Source organism: Sander vitreus, chromosome 7, assembly GCF_031162955.1.
Source record: "Sander vitreus isolate 19-12246 chromosome 7, sanVit1, whole genome shotgun sequence".
Taxonomy (NCBI): domain Eukaryota; kingdom Metazoa; phylum Chordata; class Actinopteri; order Perciformes; family Percidae; genus Sander; species Sander vitreus.
In genome coordinates, this window is record NC_135861.1 from 781,627 (window position 1) to 796,626 (window position 15,000).

Below are 15,000 nucleotides of genomic sequence, written 5' to 3' on the forward strand. Positions count from 1 at the left end.
GCACACACCAACGCACAAGTATGAACCTCAGGCCAAAATATTATGAAGACATAACTTCAATGCCAGTGCTGATAGGAGGAAACATCACACACACACACACACACACACACACACACACACACACACACACACACACACACACACACACACACACACACACACAGAGGGACTTACGTTTGGAGTCCTTCACAGTTTTCAGCGCCGACTGCAGTCGCTCCAACATGATGAACAGACTAGAAACAAGCAAACTACAACTGCACGGTCTGTCTGTCTGTCTCTCTCTCTCTCTCTCTCTCTCTCTCTCTCTCTCTCTCTCTCTGCCTGTCTCTGTGTGAGGCAGGTTGTGCCTCTGAAAGCTGAGAAAAGCGAGACTGAGTATGAGCTAGAGAGAGTGAGAGAGAGAGAGACAGCTGGAAAAGGAGGGGGCGTGGCCAACAGAGAGCAGATAAAACACACACACACACACACACACACACACACACACACACACACACACAGTCACACACACACACACACACACACACACACACACACACACACACACACACACACACACACAGTAACGGAGGAGATTATTATTTCTGTTTCAGAGGAGGCGATGCGTTTGAGGTCTCTTTAACTGTGCCGTTAACCTTCCAGTTGAATGCCGTTGACTCAGTGAAACAAACACAGAAGCTCAGCTGCTGCTTTAATCAACCAGACTCGTTACAACTGTACTGTGTGTGAACACACATGCACAGAGCCGTCAGCGCCCCCTGCAGGCTGCAGAGCTCACTACAGCCACATAATGAACAAACAAACATGACTGATCTGTTCTTAGAGTCTCTACCAACACCAACTTGTGTGTTCTTTAGCTGCTAAAGACCACAACACTTTAGCACGTGTGTGTTCACAGGTAGACCCACACTGTGGCATTCATGCACTTAGTGTGTGTCGAAATCTAAACAGATACTCCGTCAATCTTAATAAAGGTTCCAAGAGGAAGTCCCGTCTTCTGAACAACCTTTCAATCGACTTAACTGACTTGTTTTCAATGTCTCCGACTGTATGGCCGAACCATGCAGTCATGTGCGTGCGTGCGTGACGGAAATGTGTGTCAGATGTTTGTTGGGTGACCATACAGATGTTTTTTAATGGTATCTGTTGATTATTGGAGCAGACGATGCAAGAAAATCTTCTGTGTGAACAGACAATAAAGATTTTTTCTTATCTTACCTGTCCAACCTGAGTTTTCTGTTGAACTACTTTTGAACGTCCACACGTTCCACCAAAACAAGCTCCTTCCTGAGACTATTTAGCAGAGGCACCGTGGCTCCGTCCGGAGCTTAGCACCTCCCAAGATGATTGTGATTGGTTTAAAGAAATGCCAATAAACCAGAGCACGTGACATGTAGTCTCCATCAGCAAAGACTCACCCCCGTTGGTCACTTCCTGAGAGGCGATGACGAATCCAAATCCTTCTCCCGACCTTCTCCTCAGCTCCACTTCCACTGTCTTTACTCCTCCTCTCCCATCCTTGGCTATGGCTCCCAAGGCGCCCCCCCCTCTGGTGGAAGGAGGGCCCCCGGCGCTCTCCTCCACACCCAGCAGATCACGTGGCTCCAAGTTCAGCGTCACTGGAACCGAGTCCAGGAAGCTGGTGCTCTGGATCAGGGCTGCGGCTGGGGGCCCGTTTGGCGTCTGGGCGGGAGGGGCCCCTGGAAAACAAAGAGGGGTCAGATTGAGGCTACATCTACAAAAGGTGGCTAGGAGCCTTTGAAACAGTCGCTCCTAGACTGTGGAATGCATTGCTACATGTTTTAAGAATGACGGCATCGGTTGAAATCACTGCTGCTGGGTCTAACGTTAGCGGTCCCCTGACCCACTGCTGCTGGGTCTAACGTTAGCGGTCCTCTGACCCACTGCTGCTTGGTCTAACGTTAGCGGTCCCCTGACCCACTGCTGCTTGGTCTAACGTTAGCGGTCCCCTGACCCACTGCTGCTGGGTCTAACGTTAGCTGTCCTCTGACCCACTGCTGCTGGGTCTAACGTTAGCTGTCCCCTGACCCACTGCTGCTGGGTCTAACGTTAGCGGTCCGCTGACCCACTGCGGCTGGGTCTAACGTTAGCGGTCCCCTGACCCACTGCTGCTGGGTCTAACGTTAGCGGTCCGCTGACCCACTGCCGCTGGGTCTAACGTTAGCTGTCCCCTGACCCACTGCCGCTGGGTCTAAAGTTAGCGGTCCCCTGACCCACTGCTGCTGGGTCTAACGTTAGCTGTCCTCTGACCCACTGCTGCTGGGTCTAACGTTAGCGATCCCCTGATCCACTGCCACTGGGTCTAACGTTAGCGGTCCCCTGACCCACTGCCGCTGGGTCTAACGTTAGCGGTCTGCTGACCCACTGCCGCTGGGTCTAACGTTAGCGGTCCCCTGATCCACTGCCGCTGGGTCTAACGTTAGCGGTCCCCTGACCCGCTGCTGCTGGGTCTAACGTTAGCAGTCCCCTGACCCGCTGCCGCTGGGTCTAACGTTAGCGGTCCCCTGACCCACTGCCGCTGGGTCTAACGTTAGCGGTCCCCTGACCCACTGCCGCTGGGTCTACGTTAGCGGTCCCCTGACCCACTGCTGCTGGGTCTGCGTTAGCGGTCGCTGACCCACTGCCGCTGGGTCTAACGTTAGCGGTCCCCTGACCCGCTGCCGCTGGGTCTAACGTTAGCGGTCCCCTGACCCGCTGCCGCTGGGTCTAACGTTAGCGGTCCCCTGATCCACTGCAGCTGGGTCTAACGTTAGCGGTCCGCTGACCCACTGCCACTGGGTCTAACGTTAGCGGTCCCCTGACCCACTGCTGCTGGGTCTAACGTTAGCTGTCCTCTGACCCACTGCTGCTGGGTCTAACGTTAGCTGTCCTCTGACCCACTGCTGCTGGGTCTAACGTTAGCTGTCCCCTGACCCACTGCTGCTGGGTCTAACGTTAGCGGTCCGCTGACCCACTGCGGCTGGGTCTAACGTTAGCGGTCCCCTGACCCACTGCCGCTGGGTCTAACGTTAGCGGTCCCCTGACCCACTGCCGCTGGGTCTAACGTTAGCGGTCCGCTGACCCACTGCTGCTGGGTCTAACGTTAGCGGTCCGCTGACCCACTGCTGCTGGGTCTAACGTTAGCGGTCCGCTGACCCACTGCTGCTGGGTCTAACGTTAGCTGTCCCCTGACCCACTGCCACTTGGTCTAACGTTAGCTGTCCCCTGACCCACTGCCGCTGGGTCTAACGTTAGCGGTCCGCTGACCCACTGCTGCTGGGTCTAACGTTAGCTGTCCCCTGACCCACTGCTGCTGGGTCTAACGTTAGCTGTCCCCTGACCCACTGCTGCTGGGTCTAACGTTAGCGGTCCGCTGACCCACTGCTGCTGGGTCTAACTGTCCCTCCTCTCTCCCTGCAACTCCGAGAACTTCTCCTGAGCTGCGTCGGGCAGCTCTCCTCCCAGCGAGCTGCGACACAGTTTACGGCCCCACTGATGCTTATTGTCACTATGACAACTAACAACAATTGCCATTTTGTTGTGTACCAATCAAATGACCACGAGAAACAGTTCAATGGCCTTTCTTTCCGTTTTATTTCAATGTGGAACTCGATCAGCGCGGTTACCTTGGTGGGTCCCTGCGGCTGGTAGGTGCCCCTCCTGGGGACTCTCCAGGACCAAGCCAGCCTGGCTGAGTGGGGGGACGCCCCCCACCAAGGCACCCGTGGACGGGGAAGGCAAGTCGGCTGAAGTCGAGGGGTGGGAGGAAGAAGGGGTGGCCAGGCCGTGTGGGGAGGGAAGGGGCTTGTAGAGGTTAGGGGTGACGACTGGGGAAGACATCGGACCTGGGGAAGGGAGAAAGTTATTAATGCTTTTTGTTGTTTCAACACTACTCATGTTTGTATTGGTGCCCTGTAATCAGTTGCTATAAATGATAGTCATTAATACCCGTGTTTACCATAGACTGTTAATATTAAGGGACAAAGCATCTGGTTCGGCGAAGTGCTGCAAATGCGGAGACTCCTTAAACCTGCTTTCTATCTGAAGTCCAGCAGGGGGAGACTCCTTAAACCTGCTTTCTATCTGAAGTCCAGCAGGGGGAGACTCCTTAAACCTGCTTTCTATCTGAAGTCCAGCACGGGGAGACTCCTTAAACCTGCTTTCTATCTGAAGTCCAGCACGGGGAGACTCCTTAAACCTGCTTTCTATCTGAAGTCCAGCACGGGGAGACTCCTTAAACCTGCTTTCTATCTGAAGTCCAGCAGGGGAGACTCCTTAAACCTGCTTTCTATCTGAAGTCCAGCAGGGGAGACTCCTTAAACCTGCTTTCTATCTGAAGTCCAGCAGGGGAGACTCCTTAAACCTGCTTTCTATCTGAAGTCCAGCAGGGGAGACTCCTTAAACCTGCTTTCTATCTGAAGTCCAGCAGGGGAGACTCCTTAAACCTGCTTTCTATCTGAAGTCCAGCAGGGGAGACTCCTTAAACCTGCTTTCTATCTGAAGTCCAGCAGGGGAGACTCCTTAAACCTGCTTTCTATCTGAAGTCCAGCAGGGGAGACTCCTTAAACCTGCTTTCTATCTGAAGTCCAGCAGGGAGACTCCTTAAACCTGCTTTCTATCTGAAGTCCAGCAGGGGAGACTCCTTAAACCTGCTTTCTATCTGAAGTCCAGCAGGGGAGACTCCTTAAACCTGCTTTCTATCTGAAGTCCAGCAGGGAGACTCCTTAAACCTGCTTTCTATCTGAAGTCCAGCAGGGAGACTCCTTAAACCTGCTTTCTATCTGAAGTCCAGCAGGGGAGACTCCTTAAACCTGCTTTCTATCTGAAGTCCAGCAGGGAGACTCCTTAAACCTGCTTTCTATCTGAAGTCCAGCACGGGGAGACTCCTTAAACCTGCTTTCTATCTGAAGTCCAGCAGGGGGAGACTCCTTAAACCTGCTTTCTATCTGAAGTCCAGCAGGGGGAGACTCCTTAAACCTGCTTTCTATCTGAAGTCCAGCAGGGGGAGACTCCTTAAACCTGCTTTCTATCTGAAGTCCAGCAGGGGGAGACTCCTTAAACCTGCTTTCTATCTGAAGTCCAGCAGGGGGAGACTCGCATAAATATCCTGCATATTCCATCGCATTTGTTAAGAAAACGTGACGCATAATTAAGGATTTTTGCCCAAAACAATCACAAAAAAACATTTTTCTGGAAGGACTGTATGATGTGGTTGCCAGTGAAAATGTGTAACATAACGTAGAGTGTAAGCAGCTCCTCCCCCACTCCTCCGTCTCTCCTTCCTCTTTCCTCCCTCACTCTCCTCCCTCCTCCCTCTCTCCTCCTCCCTCCTCCGTCTCTCCTTCCTCTCTCCTCCTCACTCCTCCGTCTCTGTTCCCTCTCTCCTCCCTCTTTCCTCCCTCACTCCTCCCTCACTCTCCTCCCTCCTCCTCTTTCCTCCCTCACTCTCCTCCCTCCTCCCTCTCTCCTCCTCCCTCCTCCGTCTCTCCTTCCTCTTTCCTCCCTCCTCCCTCTCTCTCTCCTCCCTCTCTCCTCCTCACTCCTCCGTCTCTCTTCCCTCTCTCCTCCCTCTCTCCTCATTCCTCCCTCTCTCCTCCCTCACTCCTCCCTCTCTCCTCCCTCTCTCCTCCCTCACTCTTCCCTCTCTCCTCTCTCCTCCCTCTCTCCTCCCTCTCACTCCTCCCTCTCTCCTCCCTCACTCCTCCCTCATTCCTCCCTCTCTCCTCCCTCTCTCCTCCCTCATTCCTCCCTCTCTCCTCCCTCATTCCTCCTCCCTCCTCCCTCTCTCCTCCCTCTCTCCTCCCTCACTCCTCCCTCTCTCCTCCCTCTCTCCTCCCTCTCTCCTCCCTCACTCCTCCCTCACTCCTCACTTTCTCCTCCCCCACTCCTCCCTCACTCCTCTCTCCTCCCTCCTCCCTCTCTCCTCCCCCCTCCCTCCTCCCTCTCTCCTCCCTCTCTCCTCTCTCCTCCCTCTCTCCTCTCTCCTTCCTCCTCCCTCCTCCCTCTCTCCTCCCTCTCTCCTCTCTCCTTCCTCCTCCCTCCTCCCTCTATCCTCCCTCTCTCCTCCCTCTCTCTCCTCCTCTCTCCTCCTCCCTCCTCCTCTCTCCTCCCTCTCTCCTCCTCCTCCTCTCTCTCTCCTCCCTCTCTCCTCCCTCTCTCCTCCTCCCTCCTCCTCTCTCCTCCCTCTCTCCTCCCTCTCTCCTCCTCTCTCTCCTCCCTCACTCCTCCCTCTCCCTCCCTCTCCTCTCCTCCTCCTCCCTCCCTCTCCTCCTCCTCCTCCCTCTCCTCCCTCTCTCTCCTCCCTCTCTCCTCTCTCCTCCCCCTCTCTCCTCCCTCCTCCTCCCTCACCCCTCTCCTCCTCCTCTCCTCTCTCCTCCCTCCTCCTCCCTCTCCTCCTCCTCCTCCTCCCTCTCTCCTCCTCTCCTCCCTCTCTCTCTCTCCTCCCTCTCTCCTCTCCTCCTCCCTCCTCTCTCCTCCTCCCCCTCCTCCCTCTCTCCTCCCTCTCTCCTCCCTCCTCCCTCTCTCCTCCCTCTCTCCTCCCTCTCTCCTCTCTCCTCCCTCCTCCCTCTCTCCTCTCTCCTCCCTCTCTCCTCTCTCCTCTCTCCTTCTCTCCTCCCTCCTCCCTCTCTCCTCTCTCCTCCCTCTCTCCTCCCTCTCTCCTCTCTCCTCCCTCCTCCCTCTCTCCTCCCTCTCGTCTAAAATCGTCACATCCTCAACCAGGATGGCTGCGCCCGTAACGGCAAACTTGACGACTCAGCAGATCTCCACAAACCAAACGTCACACATGCTCTGTCCATTAATATTTACAGTCTATGGTTTTTACATGTAATTGTCAAGCGAATTTTAAGCAAACTTTTAGAAATGTGAATTAGCCGCGTTTCCATCAACTGGTTCGGAGCGAATGAGTCTCGATCAAAAGAAGTACATTTCCAGGATAATTGCCTGACATCCCTCCCCTTCCTTCGGGAAACAACAACAAACTTCGAGCTAGCGAGCTACACGCTGAAAATGTCATGTTTTGAAGAAGATGTGGACGGTGTAACAAGTCAGACCTGCTCGGTTCTTTGGGGGAATGATTGTAAAGATGTATAAAGAATATGTTTAGGTCATTTCCTCTCTAACTGGGAGGTTTTGGGACTGATTGGTGGGATTGCTGTGGACGAAGTCCACACGGAGATACACTGGTAAGAGATAATGAGGTTTAACCATGTATCAGCTCATTTAAATATCTCACGTTACTGTATTGTGTCAACAGTTAACTTCATTTAATATCGTATGAGGAGTTTTTCTTGCAAATGTTCCACCAGAACAAGTTCCTTCTTGAGAATATTTAGCAGAGCCACCGTCGCTGCATCCAGAGCTTAGCGCCGCCCAAGACCGTTGTGATTGGTTTAAAGAAATGCAAACAACCCAGAGCGTGGTTTTCTCTTATCCCAGAATGCATCTGTAGTGTAGCCAGACCTTCTTCTACAGCGCTGTGGAGGTAGAGCTGGCTATGCGAATAAACAGCTACAGCAAGTAGGTCAGAAGTTGGCGCTATAGGCTACGCATAGCTGTAATCTGCCACTAAACTGAGTTGAAGAAGTAGAGGTTGCTAACCAGAAACAAAACTAGTCAACTTGACCATCTAAACATCTACAAAGAAACATGAAGAAAGGTCTTCTGGAATTTGGTTTAATTGTTCTTTGATGTCAGCTAATATCGGCCATGTTTCAGGCTCTTCAGAGACGAAGACGCGTTACGGGAATATCCAGGAACAGCCGATCAGTCCGGGGAGTTAAACGTTTGCTAAATAAGTTCTGATGTAGCGAAGTAATTTCCATATCCCAATTACGTAGAGCATCGACTCTTTTTCCACAAAGGCAAAAACCACCTCAAACTTTTTTGCCCTTTTGAGGTTGTTTTATCAAATTTCCATGTGCATAAAATTATGTTTATGGAAACACGACTATTGAATGGATTCGAGTTAGGGGGTTCAGTAGTACCTCCTCTGTAGACCAGTAGTACCACCTCTCCCTGGTTGGTGTGTTCTTGCAGGACTCTCTGGACCTGAGGAAAGAAATGCACCAATGGTTATCATTCATTTAAAATAAGTTTAAATGGAAATGGTGCCATGTATGTTAAATCCTGTTTCAGAAGATTTTCCATCCTGGTGTAACGCTTTGGCTACACTGCACCCGTAACGTATGCAGACCATTCGCGAAGCGGATGTGCCAAGGAATGTACCTTTTAACTGGCTACACCTGCTGTGCAGGGGTCAGCCCAATGGTCCCACAGCAAAAATGAGATCACGCACCTGGGAGAAACTGAGGCTCTGTACGTCCGCCCCATTGATCTTCACTATGGCGTCCCCTGGCTGCAGCGAGGGGCAGTGCCTTCGATCCCAGACCCGCCTTACCACCGCTAGCTGACCTCCTTGCCCCCCGGCCATCACGCTGAACCCAAGCCCCCCACTCTCGCTTCGCCCAAGGGCCACCGGTACAAGCTCCCCACTCCGAGCTGAGCCCGGCGACCCTGCCCCGAGGGGGAGCACCAGCCCGGGATTTCTTTGGGAGGGTGGGGAGGGTGCTTGGTGATTGGCTGGACAGCCATTAAAGCCGCAGGTTGGGACGTCTTTGGGTGGGGTCAGGGCGAGGCAAGTCTGGGGCATCGGCGGGCGTTGCACAGGAGCCCCAGGAGGTGTGGAGGAAGTGGAGTTGTTAGCGGTAGTGGGGCTGGTGGAGTTTTGGAGCAGGCCGGTCTCTGGCTGAGAGAGGGGCAGTTTGGACAGAGTGTGGGAGGACGAGGACGAAATGGGGAGTGTGGAGGAGGAGATGGGGAGCGTTGACGTAGACAGGTCACTCTCTGAAGACTTGGAGCTCTGATGGTGGAGGAGGGAGGAGGAAGAGAAGGCGGGGAGAGTGCTGCTGTTGAAGCGAATCAGAGAAGATCTGCAGGGAGCAGGAGAAGACAAGTTATACAAACAAACTTCAGAAACTTCTATCAATTACTACTAATACCTTCATTAGCACCCTGGTTCCAGTACTCGGAATAACCGCCCACAATTCAGATTTGTTCATTGGTATAATAATAGAGCTTGTGTTTTCGTTGACGTGAAACACAGACGACCAATCTGAGCTTTGTAGGTGGTATAAGGCATGGATGAGATCTTGGCAGCTTTACAGGTTGTTATTATACAGCGTTGTTGAATACTTGATTATAATTAGTCGATCACGGCATTCTACGGTCAGCTTTTTCTGTATAAGAGGCCGTTGCCAACTATAAGCGACTGTTGTCATGGATGTTATGATCATAGACTCTGGCGGACCATTTTTTAAATCATTGAAATCTTTCTGATGATGCTGATCAGCGGAGATGACGTCCTCAAATGTCTTGTTTTGTCCACAACTAAGATATTCAGTTTACTGTCACAGAGGAGAGAGGAAACTAGAACATATCTAAGCAGCAATATTGAGTTGACTTTGTTTATAAGAAGCTGCACATAAATATAAGTAGAGAAAAGCAGTGGCCCCAATCAGCTTCCCTGAGGGACACCATAATACACCGTGTTAAGATGGCCCCTATCTTGCACATGGCGCAGCGCAAAGCCCGACGCAAGTGTCTTTGCTAGTTTAAGACCGACGCAGTTGTCAGTTTCCTGTCCAGCGTCCACGTTGTTTAAACAGAAAATGCACCTGCGCCCATCTGTGCGCCAATGGGCGTGCTGGTCTTACAGGGAGGTGTGTTCAGGTGCATTCTGGGCGTGCTGGTCTTACAGGGAGGTGTTCAGGTGCATTCTGGGCGTGCTGGTCTTACAGGGAGGTGTGTTCAGGTGCATTCTGCGTTCAATCGCACAGCAGCACACACACATGCAGAAGATTACAAATACAAATATTACGGTGCAAATCCTCCATCATAACAGCAATGCTCCAAGGTCCAAACGCGCCTGGCTTTTAAAGGGAATGGGAGATGATCTCTGATTGGTTGATTGCATGTTACGCCCAAAACACACCTCTGATTAATGAAGACACTAAGTACAACCCTTTAGAACCATGCGCCCGGCACACGGACCCTTTTTACCGCCGTCAAACTAGCAAAAGTGGATTAGGACACGCCCTAAACACACCTGCAGCAGGCGCTTCACGCCGTGACCTCAGATCGTTAAAACAGGGCCCTGAAACTCCTCTCACCTTCGTGTTCCAGCGTTGGACAGTATGCCATCAGAGTCACTGTGATTAATGGCTGCTGTCCTCTCTGGAAGGGGGGGTGGACCCAGGGGGGGGTCAGAGGAAGTGGGGGTCGGTGGGCCTGTCAGCCCGTTCGTCATTGGTGGAGCAGCGTAGGAGGGCGGGGTTTGGCCCGGTCCTGAATGTCAGAGTGAAGGAGTCAGTAATCATCAGGCTGTTAACTGATTAACAGGGACACACAGAATATGCGGATGCAGAATTTCCTGCAGCTTTCCAAGTTGGAAAGAAGTTGTACAAAGGCTCAGTCCTTGTTGCAGCAGCCGCAGGTTCGACTCCAACCTGCGCCCCTTTGCTGCATGTCATTCCCCCTCTCTCTCTCTCTCTCCCCTTCCACATCTTCAGCTGTGACGGGCAGACCGTCACCACATTTAAGAATAAACTGAAAACCCTCCTCTTTGATAAAGCTTATAGTTAGGGAGTGAGGAGTTGCAGCGTCCGCCGAGCCCGGCCCACCTGCTTCCCGTCATAGTCGTCAGATTCATCTACCATATAATCAATAATATAATCAGAGTAGAGGGAGACAGGCCAGTACAGCCCGATCCGGTTGGGGAGAGTTCTAGCCCGACCAGGCTCCTCTCTTTAACCTGTCTCTCTTAGTTATGCTGTTATAGTTCTAGACTACGGGGGACTTCCTTTGACACACTGAGCTTCTCTCTCCTCTCTCTTTCCATCTGTGTCCATTTGTGTGCATCCTTGTCCCAGAAATGCTTGTTACTAACCTAGCTGTAGTCTTGAGTGTACTCCCCGGAGTCCTTATGTTTTATTCGCCCAGCATGTTTCCTTGGACTAGGACTCCTAGTAGCACTCCCTACTACACCCTGCTACACCCTGCTACGCTCTGCCGTGCCCTGCTACGTCCTGCTATGCTCTGCTGTGCCCTGCTACGTCTTGCTGCGTCCTGCTACGTCCTGCTATGCTCTGCTGTGCCCTGTTGCGTCCTGCTACGTCCTGCTGCGTCCTGCTACGTCCTGCTATGCTCTGCTGTGCCCTGCTGCGTCCTGCTACGTCCTGCTGCGTTCTGCTACGTCCTGCTGCGTCCTGCTACGTCCTGCTATGCTCTGCTGTGCCCTGCTGCGTCCTGCTACGCTCTGCTGCGTCCTGCTACGTCCTGCTGCGTCCTGCTACGTCCTGCTATGCTCTGCTGTGCATTGCAGTGTCCTGCTGTGTCCTGCTATGCTCTGCGGTGCCCTGCTACGTCCTGCTATGCTCTGCTGTCCCACGCTACATCCTGTAACACCCTGCAGTGCCCTGCTATGACATGAACTACTATGACTACTATTTCTAGTCTCTGATCCATTATCTTTATTGTGACTATTATTGCCACTGTTCATCACACCCCCAACCAGCACCGTCAGACACCTCCTACCAAGAGCCTGGGTCTGTCGAGGTTTCTTCCTAAAAGGGAGTTCTTCCTCGCTAAATGCTCGCTCTTGGGGGAATTACTGGAATTGTTGGGGCTTTGTAAACTATAGAGTGTGGTCTAGACCTACCCTATCTGTAAAGTGTCTCGAGCTAACTCCTGTTATGATTTGATACTATAAATAAAATGAATTGAATTGAGCTGTCCTATATAATAAAGGCCTAAAATGGCCCCAAAGAAATATTCTAAAACTTGAGTTTCTGGCTAAAACAGACGGGTGATCTTTCCATACCTGGCGTGCTGCCGTTGGCGTCTGGCGTCCGGCTGTAGGTGAGGTGCGTCAGGCTGCGGTTCACATTGGGGGGGTTTGGAGGCTCGCTGGGAGTCTGTGGCTGTTGAAATGGTTAAAAAGTCAGATAGAAGATACAAGGTTAGTAATTCATACTGTTGGAGAATTAAAGTTGTAAGAAGACGTAAACCAGGGATCTCCAACCTTTCTTCATCTAAGGGTTACTTTAAAATAACGAACGGGGCCAAGAGCTACTTGTTGGAGACCCCTGACGTAAACAGTAAATATGTACCGCACCGTCTCCAGGCTCTGTTTGGGACATCCATCAGGGTTATAAAGCATCGGGTAGCCTCTCCTCAGCACCACGTCCACACTCTGACCCATCGGCACCGACTTCAGCATCTCCACCACCTCTTTATGGGAGCGACCCAACACACAGCTGTCGTTGATGTAGACCAGGATGTCCGCTGGAGGACCACAGACAGGGAGACACAGTCAGCCTAAATCATAACCACCAACTGTCAAAATAATCAGTGGTGTACATAAGCGGAGTTTGACATTCGAGCCAGGGGGGGGCAAAAAAAATATGAAAAATTGTGACAGCTGAGACCTGGCCTACCACTGGGGAACACAGCACGAGCACATATGGACAAAACAAACATGCTAAATAAACATATATGTTTATTTTTAACAATTCGCCTTTATGAAATCCAATCACGGCACGGCTGTCTTGGAACGCGACAGACAGACGGTGGTGGGACGTCCCATTACATTATTACATGTCATTTAGCTGACACTTTTATCCAAAGCGACTTACAATTGCTATATATGTCAGACGTCACACACCTGTGGAGCAACTAGGGGTTAGGTGTCTTGCTCAGGGACACATTGGTTGATGTATTGCAGTGGGAATTGAACCCCCACACCCCCACACCAAAGGCATGTGTCGTATCCACTGCGCCATCACTGTGTCGCGACACTTACATTCAACTAAAATGTAACAGTGAACAGTCCGTGTTGGACCTCCAGTCTGTTGAGACGCCTCTCCAAACGCAGAAATGAAGCTCAATCACACCATAAAACGTTAAGACACGTTGAGAGAAAAGTATTTTGCCGTAATCCAATGACACGAAAAAAAAGTAATCCACAGCGATCAGGAGATCCACCTCGCCGCTTAAACAATGTGGAATAAAACGTATAAAAGTCCAAATCTACACAAAACGCGCAATCAATTAGTAAGCTGACAGCAAATGTATATACATGGCATTTAGGCAGCCTTTATTACAACGTTGGCACGGTAAGATGTCCAGCATTTCTGCGTCCTGCATATGGTCTCAGGTGAGAGGCAGAGCCCTGAAAAAACAGTTTTTTTACTAAACCAGGAGGCCTATATGTAATCAGATGTATTACCTACCACTATTTGGTTGTTTTGTGTTATTTAAAATATTTATAACATATCTGGTCATGCCAGAAGTAATTATTCCACTTATTTTTTAAACAATGCAATTACCTGTTTCTGCCAGCAGGGGGAGCCCCCGCAAACTCCGCGTATGGTGGTGTAGCCTAGTTTTCTGTAGTGAGTATACTGTAATTTTTTTAAACTCCCAGCATTAGACTCGCCCGTCCCAGAGCGACGCGTCCCAGAGCGACAACCCCGTGAGTTTTTTGTAACTGTCGGTACACGATCCGTTCTGCGCTGCGCAAGATGTTCGTGCATGCGCTGTTGTACGAGGATTTACGACACTGCGCGATCTGTTCCAAGCTTCCGGTCGTAGTTGTATCGGTCTGCCGTTAGCCTCCACAGGCAAGCTAACGTTGGTTTAGCTAACAGCTAATTCGGCTAACCGCTAGCTGATTGTAGCGGTCTGCCGTTAGCCTCCACAGGCAAGCTAATGTTGGTTTAGCTAACAGCTAATTCGGCTAACCGCTAGCTGATTGTAGCGGTCTGCCGTTAGCCTCCACAGGCAAGCTAACGTTGGTTTAGCTAACACCTAATTTGGCTAACCGCTAGCTAATTGTAGCGGTCTGCTGTTAGCCTCCACAGGCAAGCTAACGTTGGTTTAGCTAACACCTAATTCGGCTAACCGCTAGCTGATTGTAGCGGTCTGCCGTTAGCCTCCACAGGCAAGCTAACGTTGGTTTAGCTAACAGCTAATTCGGCTAACCGCTAGCTGATTGTAGCGGTCTGCCGTTAGCCTCCACAGGCAAGCTAACGTTGGTTTAGCTAACACCTGATTCGGCTAACCGCTAGCTGATAGTAGCGGTCTGCCGTTAGCCTCCACAGGCAAGCTAATGTTGGTTTAGCTAACAGCTAATTCGGCTAACCGCTAGCTGATTGTAGCGGTCTGCCGTTAGCCTCCACAGGCAAGCTAACGTTGGTTTAGCTAACAGCTAATTCGGCTAACCGCTAGCTGATTGTAGCGGTCTGCTGTTAGCCTCCACAGGCAAGCTAACGTTGGTTTAGCTAACACCTAATTCGGCTAACCGCTAGCTGATTGTAGCGGTCTGCCGTTAGCCTCCACAGGCAAGCTAACGTTGGTTTAGCTAACAGCTAATTCGGCTAACCGCTAGCTGATTGTAGCGGTCTGCCGTTAGCCTCCACAGGCAAGCTAACGTTGGTTTAGTTAACAGCTAATTCGGCTAACCGCTAGCTGATTGTAGCGGTCTGCCGTTAGCCTCCACAGGCAAGCTAACGTTGGTTTAGCTAACACCTAATTCGGCTAACCGCTAGCTGATTGTAGCGGTCTGCCGTTAGCCTCCACAGGCAAGCTAACGTTGGTTTAGCTAACAGCTAATTCGGCTAACCGCTAGCTGAGACAGCATGTAATTACTCTAAAAGACCCTCAAAATAAAACCTGAAAATAACTGTTAAAATCAGGGCTGTCAAACGATTGTTTTAATCAGTTGTTTAATCAATTTTAACAGTTTTTACGTCCATATTAACAACTGAAAGCCGTTCTTACCAGAGGATCTTAATTGGGAATCAAATGAATGCAAAGAAAGTGACTTTATGAACTTGATTTTAAGATTTGTAATTATTTATTTACTGTAAGCAAAAGAAAAATGTGTGAATCTGTCGTTATTGCACAATTCCTCCAAGTCCCTAACTAAAAAACTATCGATCCCTG

General features: G+C 51.0%; 1 protein-coding gene across 1 annotated transcript in view; it reads right to left on the reverse strand.

Annotated features, from left to right (window-relative positions):
* The window catches only part of LOC144520416 (membrane-associated guanylate kinase, WW and PDZ domain-containing protein 3-like), a 57,607-nt gene that overhangs the window by 25,773 nt on the left and 16,834 nt on the right, over window positions 1–15,000 (reverse strand). The window contains exons 9-15 of the mRNA XM_078254112.1: window positions 12,170–12,339; window positions 11,876–11,975; window positions 10,167–10,341; window positions 8,294–8,927; window positions 7,983–8,046; window positions 3,624–3,842; window positions 1,416–1,697 (exon numbers count right to left, since the gene is read on the reverse strand). Of these exons, the coding sequence (XP_078110238.1) occupies window positions 1,416–1,697; window positions 3,624–3,842; window positions 7,983–8,046; window positions 8,294–8,927; window positions 10,167–10,341; window positions 11,876–11,975; window positions 12,170–12,339 (1,644 nt within the window). The remainder of the gene's footprint in view (window positions 1–1,415; window positions 1,698–3,623; window positions 3,843–7,982; window positions 8,047–8,293; window positions 8,928–10,166; window positions 10,342–11,875; window positions 11,976–12,169; window positions 12,340–15,000) is intronic.